This window comes from Carassius gibelio, chromosome B8 (assembly GCF_023724105.1).
Source record: "Carassius gibelio isolate Cgi1373 ecotype wild population from Czech Republic chromosome B8, carGib1.2-hapl.c, whole genome shotgun sequence".
NCBI classification, from domain to species: Eukaryota; Metazoa; Chordata; class Actinopteri; order Cypriniformes; family Cyprinidae; genus Carassius; species Carassius gibelio.
The window spans coordinates 5,885,610-5,897,634 of record NC_068403.1 but is presented as its reverse complement, the minus strand read 5'-3'; the positions used below and the strand labels follow the sequence as shown (position 1 = coordinate 5,897,634).

At 36.9% G+C, this 12,025-nt stretch overlaps 1 protein-coding gene and 1 long non-coding RNA gene across 3 annotated transcripts in view; one reads left to right on the top strand and one right to left on the bottom strand.

Moving 5' to 3' along the window:
* Window positions 1-850: 850 nt before the first annotated feature.
* LOC127963367 (uncharacterized) lies at window positions 851-8,100 on the bottom strand. The gene is made up of 2 exons (XR_008154793.1): window positions 7,446-8,100; window positions 851-1,226 (listed from the first exon to the last, which is right to left on the bottom strand). It is a non-coding gene; the product is annotated as an uncharacterized LOC127963367 (long non-coding RNA).
* Window positions 943-12,025, top strand: part of slc6a8 (solute carrier family 6 member 8) — a 37,548-nt gene continuing 26,465 nt past the window's right edge. For both annotated transcript variants that reach the window (XM_052563261.1, XM_052563260.1), the window contains exon 1: window positions 943-1,243. In XM_052563261.1, the coding sequence (XP_052419221.1) occupies window positions 943-1,243 (301 nt within the window). The remainder of the gene's footprint in view (window positions 1,244-12,025) is intronic.

Here is a 12,025-nt window from a genome sequence, read left to right as displayed (position 1 = left end):
TCGTAATGGAACCAAACTGCAATGAATTACATAATGCATTCTCACTGTGATAAAATCTTTCAGAACTGATCTCGCGCAGATAGCTCCAGTGATCTAAAAGCGCACTTGCTGCGTAGTATGTAGTATACAGTGAGTAGTGTGCAGTGCAGCGTACGTGAGCGTTCCATTCCCTGTTTTCCTTAAGCGGGACGGAGGGGGAGGGCTGAGCTGCAAATGACGTTACCGAGCCCGTTAAAACATCGAGCGGCTTCGCGCGGACGCATCAGACAGTCCGTCCGCGCGCACAGAGCGACATCAGCAGCAGCCGCAGCTCCCGCAGACACCGACTCTCGTCTCATTTATATATTCTGGGTGTTAAATACCGACGAGAACGATGGTTTGAAGAGATTTAGGCGCTCACTTCGTGAATGTAATTCCATTACATTCATCTGATCAGCGCGCGTAAAGGGCCGCTTTGGTTTCGCAGTCTCCTCAGTCGCCTTCTCTCTGAGAGATTCACGTGCCCATGCGATTCTTCAGACTCACCTTTAAGTGTTTCGTGGATTGTTTTTGAAGGTGCTGTTTCAAATCGGTGTCTTTTTCTTTTATGATCTATTATTTCATTTCCAAACGCGCTTTTTAATAAAACAAACAAATAAAACCGTTGCCAGTTTCGCCGAGAGAGTCAAACAGCCATCCCTCGTAACCGTTTGACATTGAGGAAAAACGAAAAAAAAAAAAAAAAAAATACATTCGTAGAATAACACTGCTGGGTTTATTAAATAAAAGGGTAAAGGACCAGATCCTGTTCACCTGAAGAGGAACAAAAGGGACATCTTGGTGTGAATAAAAGAAACTGACTTCATCCAAGAACAATAAGAGATCAAATATTTATTTCTGACTGCTGATTTAAGCCCTTCTCGAGTCTCGTGAGGAGGTTCGTTTGCTTTGTTTACACGTGAGATGGAGAAATCCTCTCTGGACGCAGACTGCTGCGCCCTGAACACGGTCCTGGTGGAGGAGAAGAAGGGCCATCTCATTCCCAATGGAAACGCGCATCAAGACGTCAATGGGACCCTCAACGGCGGGCCCATATCAGCCGCCACCGGAGCCATATCGGCGGCGGAAGCGGAGAAGAGGCAGGGCTTCCCCGAGCGAGAGACGTGGACCAGACAGATGGACTTCATGATGTCTTGTGTGGGGTTCGCCGTGGGTCTGGGGAACGTCTGGCGCTTTCCGTACCTGTGCTACAAAAATGGTGGAGGTAAGACGTCTTGATGACTCTCTGCAGTACATTCAGATCCCTTCAGATGACATGCCCCCCCCCCCCCCCACCCGCTCTCCCCGTGACGTCACTTCACGGTGGAGGACACCTCCTGTGTGTCTGAACCGACTCATTCGTTCATTCATTAATTCAGTGCCTAGTGCCAAGCAATTATTTTATTAAAGGTGAAATTACTGTTCATTTCATTTTCAAAATAGCTTATAATGCAGCAGTATTATTATATGTATGTATATATTATACATAATTGTATGCATGTGCGTATATGTAAATGTGTGATTTGAATACCTTGATAAATGAAGATGCTTATTTGTTTTGGACACTTAGGCATTCATATATATATATATATATATTCAGTATAACGGTACTGAATATGCATATAACTGCATAAATTTGTTTAATTTCTGCTTTTTGACTATATAACTATATTAAACTACAACAGTAAAGCAATTATATATTAGTGTATATATTAATAACAATTAATTACATTCAAAATAAGTTTTTGTTTACATAATATATGTGTGTAATGTGTATATTATGTATATATAAATACACACACATATGGTATATATATATTTTAATATTTACATGTATATATTTATATTCATATAATTTATATTATAAATAATATATGTTTACTATACAAACATTACATAAATATATGCATGCATTTGTGTATATCTATATAATAAATATACACACATATTATGTGAACAAAAACTTTTATTCTGGATGCGATTAATTGTGATTAATCGTTTGACAGCACTTACATATATAAGTTGTATTCATTTTAAAGTAGTTGCTCAGCCCATCAACAACAAGTGCATTTGCAAATAATATCTTAAAATAGTAAGGTATCATCTGTGAACACTGTTGTTTCCTGTTGAATATCCCATGTTGTAATAGGTGCTGTTTTGATGCCACTGATCGGTAGTTATTATATTAAAGAATTATTAGATTATTAAGTAAAGACATGAATATCTGTGTACAGTATCGGTCTGTACCTGCATTGATAACAAAACTAAGCATCAAATCATGTGTCATTCATTTAAAACACATTTCAAGCAAAGTTTGGGTTTTTAAAGGTGATTAGTTAGTTTTTATTAATCATATCCCATTGAGTTTGATATTTTGTTTTCTAATACAATTATGTATAAGTATCAAATAAGGATTCAAATACTACTTAGTGCCCACTGTGTAATTATAAAGTATATGAATATTAGTCTCTAAGTATTTGAATTGGCCTTAAAGACCTGTCAAACATTGTACACATTTGTTAATAATTATTATTAAGCTGTTGTGTTTATCAAATGTATCATTAAACCAGTGTCCCACGACGTTGCTTATAGACAATGGACATGCATATTGTACGTGCAGGATCACATGTTTGTAAGATGATCCAGTTCTTTTGGTTTTTCTTTCCCTTTAAGCCAGGGGGTGTGTCTTAAATCAACACTCATCTACTGCTGCACACTGACATCGTACATCATCCTTTGTACACTTATGTTTCAGAGTATCAAATGCAGCTAAAAACTGATAATGAAGGAGAAATGGCTCTATATAGAATACATAAATGTCTAGTTTGAGCCTTATTGCACTGAATACAATCCACGAAAGCACACATTTCCACACAACCATTAGAGGTCACACATGCCCATACAAAAATAGCTTTAAGGGAAAATAAAACGTTTGTCTTAAAGAATAAAAAAAGTTTGTAAAAAATTATATAAATATAAAGTAATACTTTATTGGCTTTTTTAATTTGAATGTGACTGAAATGCTGTCTAGGTAGTCATCTCATTATGTGTTTTGGGATGATGGATACGATTGGCATTAGTAGCCACGGTGCGTCACTCATCATCAACTTCACTGATTCTCTCTCTTTTGCTCTATGAGTCATCTTCTGATGGCTACAGAATGAGAAGGCCAAGTCTGCATAACACTTTACAAGCCCATTAGAAAGAGAACTATTGTTTGCCTGAATGACGAAACCATCTCCCAGTGTCCTCAGTGCCCTGGATGCAGTCCAGTGTTTGCTGAATGAATGGCCATATGTTTTCACCGAAGATGTGTGTTAAAGAGTTTTTGTCCTGATGTATGGGGATGTATTCTAGGGCAGTGGTTCCCAACCACGTTCCTGGAGGCCTCCCAACATCGCAGGTTTTCCATGTCTCCTTAAACAAACACCTGATTCAGATCATCAGCTCATTTGTAGAGACACCAAGACCTGAAATGGTTGAGTCAGACAAAGGAGAGATGCAAAATGTGCAGTGTTGGGGGCCTCCAGGAACGAGGCTGGGAATATGTTCTAAGGGGATATGATAGAATGTATGTTATATAAATCGTGAAATAGTCGATGATTATCCAGACGAAGTTAGATTAGATGCATTAAAGTAGAGAACACCTATGGGATCGTTGAAAATCACTTTACATAATAATTTATATAATTGCAGACTCCTCTGGAGATCTTACACTGCCAGTCAAAAAAATTGAATAATTAAGATTTCTTAAAGTCTCTTCTGGTTCCCAAGGTTGCATTTGTTTGATCACAAATACAGTGAAAACTGTTATATTGTAAAATATGATTTTAAAAATAAAAATCTTAATAGTTCTTAAAATGCAATTTATTCTTGTTCTAAAGCGAAAGTGAAAGCAAAAAAGCCTGCATGCACACAAATTGCATACAATTGCACTGCCCCGCTCAACATGATTTCTTTACTTACCCCAAACTCTCCTGTTTTCAAAATTGATAATAATTTTAAAAGTTTCTTGAGCAGCAAATCAGCATATTAGAATGATTTCTGAAAGATCATGTGACACTGAAGACTGGAGGAATGATGCTGAAAATTCTGCTTTGCATCACAGAAATAAATTACATATATTAAAATTGTAATAAAATTTTTGTCTGCTCCCACTATCCTTGGGAAAATTCCAATATTGTTTTCCTGTCTTATTCAATTATAGACTAAAAAAAACATTTTGCCAAGATGTATAAAGTTACGTTGAACGTGTGAACTGTAACAACGATCATGATACCTCTTCCAAAAGCAGTGTTTGTCTTTGGCTCTGCCCTGGATGCCTGCTGTGAGAAAAATGTCAAGACTTGATCAATGTTGTGTTAGCACTTGGGTTGCGATTCCTTTCTGTCTTGACAGATAACTTGATTTCATTCTCATCTGGTTATTTAGATAGAGAGGATGTCAGTGTGTTTTGGATCTAAAGTCTCAACCACCTGTGGTAGAGGGGAAAGGTCATGGAAACCGACCGCTGGGAACTTTTCACGAAGACCATCAATTCCTCCAGAAACAATAAGTGATTCAAATAAGACGTGCCAGCTCAAGAAAGATGAGATGTATGGACTCTTGGAGCTCTTCTTGCTCAAATAGTTACTTTACCCCCAACAAGTAGCTCTAAGGTAACAGAATTAAATTGTCCCTATGCAGATCGCCAAACTCAACGTGTCGTCTTTGTGTGCAGTACTGATAGGCTCATGAATTGTTTTGCCAAATCAAATCAGGCCCGTCAAAGACCAAAAAGGTCCTGCTGGCAGGAGAGGAGTAAATACAGTTCATGCAGCACATTCTTGACATTTACTGCGTTACAGGTTGAGTCTGTGAGATACTTATGATATTTACTTTCTGCATTCTCAGAAGACAAATTTAGCCAGGTCAATTTTAAACCTGTGGAATCTTTAATTTGTGTGTAGGTGGGGGTTTTTGTCTTTCTTAGAAGGAATAGTTCACCGAAAAATAAAAATTATGTTATTTACTTATACTCTTGAGTTTAAAAACCTGTATCACTCGAAGAACAAAATGTAAATTGCCCGTGTTATGAAAGTGAATCAATGGCAAGATTTTGATGACTAATAGATTTTCATGACTTAAAGTAAAAAATAAAAACTATATTTTATTTAAAGTGCCCTTATTATGGATTTTTCATGCAGTGTGTAACACAGCTCTTAGTGAATGAAAACAGCCTGCAAAATGTTAAATCTGTAAATGCACCATGTATAATGTTATTGTCTCTCAAAAGACTCTGAATCATTGAAACGAGATGTTTTTAAAATGAATCCCAAACCGTTTCAGGTTGACATCAATGTGAAACATTAGCATATTGCCTGCCCACTTGTTGGTCTTTTTGCATTGGTCTGTATGAAAACGCTAATTCATTCTTAGCCACTAGGTGTCACTTTTGGAGCGGAAAAAATAGTGATTTTTCTGGTAACGCTGTATACAAAGCAGCGCTGCACTCACAAACACTGCTTTAATAGACATTACAAGCATGATGAAGTGAAAATGAAATCATTCGAATCAATCACCACAGTGTCATGCAAAGGAGGGGTTTGGAAAAATACATCGTTGACCGAATGGTTTGGGAGTCGTTGAGCAAGTAAGGGAAAAATAAATGCATATTATAAGACGATGAAAGTGTTTTTTGACCATGCATGCATGTCAACCTGTTGTTGGGGACTCCCCAAAACCAAAATATGAAGCTTTTACCCAAAATAGGGGCACTTTAATATGAAATATATTTATAAAATATGCAAGAATGTAAGTCAGACAGGTTTGGAACAGCATGAGGGTCTTTCTATTGCTGTGTCATTTGTTTATTTAATATATCGCCGTAATTGCTAAAGGAAAATCTTTCTCTGCGTCCCTCTTTAACTCAAGGTGTTGGTATCCGGAGACTTTTCGGTTTTGATGCAATGTTTCTAATTTGTTCCTAGCCAAATCACTGGTGAGCTAATTGATTTCCTATAGACCTCACAAGAGGTTTCTCTGCACCTGTACTGACGATTGGCTAATTTCCCTAATTCTCCTTAGGGAACGCAGTCTCTATTAAAACAGTCTAAAGTTCTTGATGTGAACCAATTAAAGTTAAGAGACCCCTGTTGTGTTAATCTGCAGCACTCAGTTAGGTAAGAATCACTAAAACTATTTCTCATATTTAGGCCTAGAGATTTGAAATTCAGAGCACATAACTTGATAACCCTCCGACTTAATGGTAGAGGTCAGAAGTCACTTTAGCTGCCTTATCTGTTTCTTTATTCAGCTCTGCGTTCAGTTCAGCGAGCTGCTCACTCTTCTGTCTGTGCTATCTGAGGTTACAGATCTTTTATTGAGCTGCTCGGATTGACACTGTGCCGTCACTAACACATATACAGTATGCACTGTGAGATGCAGCAATGGTCCAGATTTCTGTTGCCAGGTTACTGGTTGTTTTAGCAGCACTGTGCAGCGGTGCATCAGAGTTAAGAGAGGCCAAGCTGAGCCGAGGTGGCCACATAGTCAGTAGATTTATGATCTCAGCAATAAAGCCCTCTACCTGTCCTTGAGTGCTGGATCTGCAGTACAGTATCACAGTACAGTTTTAGCACTGTGACGCTTTTAATAACAATCTACTATTGTTATTGTGCTTCAGCACATGAACAAAGCTATTATTTTTTTAGTTATTAAAAAATATGAAGAAATGTTTATATAGAGAGAGAAATTCAAGAAGCATATAACATGTAAGTAATTATTTTTCATGATTTGGTTTTTAAATATATACAGTATTTGCATACTGAAAATTATATATATTTTTTTAACGGTACCTTTTGTAGGATGATCCATGTTTTAAACTATTCTGTCACTTATTCATCTGTTTCATTCTTTATAATGTTGGAATAATTTATCTATGCATGTACGAATGCTTTTCTTTTTCTTTATTTTTTTTCTTAGTTGTAGTTGAGCTCACAAAGAAATTCCAGACAACTAAGTTGTTTGGCAGTAAGTAAATACATCTAAGAAAAATTTATAATTTAGCAAGTAAAAAACCAAAAGAAAAACTAAAATATGTCAAATGTTAATAAGAGCCTATTAAAGGTATAGGTTATAAGACCTGCCACGAGAGGGCGCACTACCAAAACAAAAACAAACACGTGGTTTGATGACGCTAAGAAGGAGCGTGAAATGATGGGATTTGTTGTCTTCTACACAACTGCTGACGGCCATCAATCAGATGGAAAGATAAATCATGGATTTAGCAGATGAAAAGACGCGATCAGACTATGAATCAGACACGTCCTCGTGCGGGTCTAGAGACGTGATGCCCCACGTTTGGCCTGTATGCCCCATAAAACCAATCTTGTTGATCGTTATAATAGCATACGTCTTCTGTAAAGATACGAATCAAAACAACTCACCTGTCGAGTAAAACACAAGCGAGATCGGCATCTTTTTCTAGTTGAGGTTTGTCGCAAAGCTCTCTCCAATTAGAAATTGCAACACCGATATTAATCCTCGCTCTTTCTCTCCTCTTGTCCCAAACTCTTCTTGGGTCGTTTGGTTGGCCCGTATGCTTATATTTACGGGTGCTGTCCTTGTTGACAGAACCAGCGGCAGACGGTAAACACTAATTATGTTCCATAAATAAGTAACACAATCCACCATAAAACGTGCAAGAAGAAGTAAATAAGGAACTGCTTGAAGCAAGTTTGCTGGACGCTAGACACTACTACCGCATTTGTCTACAACACTGTTGTCATGTGGTTTCTACGTCAGTAAAGACGGTAACAAAGGGGAACTAACGTCATTGACAGGCGACTGCATTGCTCCGTGTCACTGTTTAGAATGGGAATTTTCTCATGATTTACAAGTTGTTGAAAACATTAGAGATATTGTTAGTAATCAGCTGGACAAAATATATAACACTAGCCTAGTGGTTTTTGGATATTTTACTGCAAATATCTTACAAATTGTACCTTTAAGCTAAAAGTTCAACATTTATATTGTAATTGTAATTAAAATAAAATAATATATAAAGTCCATGTATGGGTCAAGAAATTATAAGTATATATTAAAAAAATCTTACACTTAAAAAAAAAATCATGATTTCCCTATATATATATATATATATATATATATATATATATATATATACACACACACACACACACACACACACACACACACACTTACACATACATACACACACACACATACATGCATGGTAAATAAATAATTCAAGAAGAATATATTATAAATAGTTCTATATGTATATATAATTTCAGGTTGCATATCTTTTACACCTTTTATCCAGTTAAACTATTTATTAGGCACGTCAGCATTGCCAAACTTTGACTAAATTTAATTTCCAACATTAATAAGCCTACAAAGTGGAAAAATACAAATTCCATTTTAAAATGAGCACAGTTTAATGTTTCTGATTCTCAATGGGAAGGCATGAGAAGGCCAGTGATGGCAGCACAGCAGGACATGTTGGCGTCTTGCCTGACTGACATCAGTTCCTCTCTCCACGTGGACGGGCGATTAAGAAGAGCGTCTGTTAATCTTTTAATCCCTTTTTTCTGACTAGGGCCTTACTGTGGCTGCTTTAGGGTTCATCTATTATATATTTATATTCTCTGTAAATGTATCTTTGTGTTATTTTAATATGCTGGAAATGTACTGTAGTTGCTGCTTTGGAATTCGAATAGACTACACTGAAAAAGAAAATTGGTGTAGTGAAAATGTTTCACTCAGAAATTGTTAGTAAATTTCACAAATGATTAGAAATAAATTACTTTGAATTAAACATGAAATTTTACAATTCTAAAAAATTAAATAGTATTACGAATAAATCTTACAGAATCTACTAGGTATGGACATGATTAATATCTCAAAACTTGCAAAACCACAATTGTGCAAAACACTTCATTTCCTTAAAGTGAGCCATACCTTGCATGTTTTTATTATTTGTCACCTGCTAGAACAAGCCTGATTGCTGCAGATAACCATTTTTCAAGGTAAATCAGTTTCCTGATCCGCATAGTTGCCTTGCTTTGTGAGAAAATGTATAAATAACATTAGATTAATCTTATCAGATCATGTTTCCTAGATATCTGATTAATGTGTATGGATTAGAGGTCACAGAAATGTTATGAAATCATGGAAATAAATAATGGAAATACTTGAATCTTACGTTTGCCTTGTGAGAGCCTAAAAGAAAACCAAAGGCACCAAAGAAAGTAATTGCAAAATGGACTAAAGTTAATATTATATTTGAGAGTTTACTATATATATTCATTATGTATATATAAATAAGTACAAACACATGCATGTATATATTTAAGAAAACTATGATATGTTTATATATTAAATACATTTCTATAATGTAAAAAATAATAATATAAATATATAAATGTATGCACAAATATTTTCAAAATATACTGTATGTGTGTTTATATATATATACATAAATAAACAAAGTACACTCATATATTATGTAAACAAAAACTTTTATTTTGGATGCAATTAATCACGATGAATAATTTGACAGCATATATATATATATATGTATTTATGTATTTATGTATGTAGTCTTTTGCCTTTCTAGAATGCATGCATGTCCTCGCTAGGGCTGCACGATGAGTCGTTTAAGCATCGATATCACGATGTACGAATCCACGATAGTCACATAGCAATGTGATTCGCGGATTAATTGCACAGCTTAACCATCATAGAGTGAAAGTTTATCATTTGAGAGAGAGAGCGCACGAGAGAGAGAGAGAGAGTGCGAGAGAGAGAGAGAGCGCGCACGTGTGAGAGAGAGATCGCACGCACTCATGAGAGAGAGAGAGAGCACGAGAGAGAGAGAGAGAGAGAGAGACAGAGGGAGAGAGAGAGAGCGAGCGAGCCCCTGGCGCACGCCCACCATCTTCAAACAACACAAGCGCTGTCTTGCTCTCTCTCCCTCGCGCATATTAATCAATTGACACGATGGTGTCGATGTTTAAATCATTTAAAATGAGAATGTTAGTGTGCTCACCCCATTTTTGTTTGTAAGAAATTTTTTTGATTTGATTTCATATTGCAATATATATCACAGAAAAACGAAATATCGCAATGTCATTTTTTCCCAATATCGTGCAGTCCTAGTCCTCGCTACCCTTACTAGTACATACTGATGCTGGAGACAAGTTCAATTTGAAAACAATGTCATTGACTTCTGAATAGACTGAGCCATATGTGTAGACAGATCATCCATATCCATCTGTTGTGTAGGGGGAGGTGTGGGAATCTATATTTATAGCCTCCCCTTATCACCCAAGAACCCAGTCCGTTCTGCTTGTGTTTTAAGTGAAAGCACTTCTTGTTTGTGCTTTAAATGATAATGTGAACCATTCAGATTGGCTTCACACTGCACTGTCGGAAAACAGGATTCAGGCGATCTCTAACTCCCATTGCTTGTTTTTTGCCCATCCAGAATAGAAAGCTTAACATATTCTCACCACACCTGAGGTGGACGTCTAGTAGTGAGCTGGAAAATGTTAATGAGATTATGTACCGTCATTATCACAAAATAAACTCACAAAATAGTCAGCAGCTGACTGAATTATGTGGCTATTTGGCAAATAAATAAATGGACAAGAAATATTAGTTTATTAGCTGCTATGAGGCTGCAAAGAGTGGGCAAGTAAGCAGCATTGCTATGGGCAACAGTCATTATTCTAAATATATCTGAATGTTGCGATTGATCAATCAGAATCAATATTCCATATAAAGCAATACATTAGTTTGACGGCATGCTAGTTTTACAGTATACGTATTGACAAGAGCTCAGCTAGTGTTTGCATCATGATCAATACATAATAAAACACATTTTATTGATACGTATTGCTTTGAATTTGAGTTTAACTGAATGCACAACCTTTTTCCTAACATTTAACATATTATCCATCAAAAACAAATCAGTGTATTACAGTTTCCACAAATATTAAAGGGGGGGTGAAATGCTCGTTTTCACTCAATATCCTGTTAATCTTGAGTACCTATAGAGTAGTACTGCATCCTTCATAACTCCAAAAAGTCTTTAGTTTTATTATATTCATAAGAGAAAGATAGTCTGTACCGATTTTTCCCGGAAAAACACGAGTGCCTGGAGGCGTGACGTGTGGGCAGAGCTAAAGAATCACGAGCGCGAGTAGGCTTTTGTGTTGAGCTCGTCTGGAAGCTGTGACACTGTGAGGACAAAACCAACCAAAACAAACCACGGCTAACAGTCAGATTCAGCGTATATTTATGATCCAGAATCAGATCCAGAGGCTGAAATTTAACAAGAGCAGCATCAGCAACGACGTCTCTATGTGGTATGTACTGAAACTGTATATATTTGCTTAGTGGTTTTGAAAAATGACTAAGTTCCACTTTGTCGTCTTTTTTTTTTCTTTTAAGCTGTAGATGTGGAAAGTGCAGTTTGATGACAACATCGCATGTTGTTTACTTGATGTGCTTACGCGCTGATAGCTAAGTTAATAACACAGAGATATTTGAAGCAGTTTTACTCACCCCATGTGGTTCCAACACACGATCGGGACCCTTTTTCGTTGGGACTGCATTATCCTTAAGAAATAAGCGATGTGCAAATCCGGCGTCAAACTGGACACAAACACTTGCACAACTCCGTTGATGCTCTGTAAAAATAAACTCCATCCACTGGTCCCTTAATGCTGTTTCTCTTTTGGTAATCTGTGCAGGGTTGTCTTGCCCTGGCAACCAAAAACACACTTCTTTTGTGACATTTCGCAACGCTCTCGCTCTGATCAGTGAAGTGTGTTGTGCTCTCAGTGCTGTGCTATACGGGAGCGCGCGCTCTTCTTCTTCTCTAGTAAAGAGCGCGCGCTCTTCCGGCAGAAGTGCCCTCATGACCCATATAAGGAAATTCCGCTCCATCTAACGTCACACAGACCCATACTCGAAAAAAACTTTCCGAAACCTGTGACAA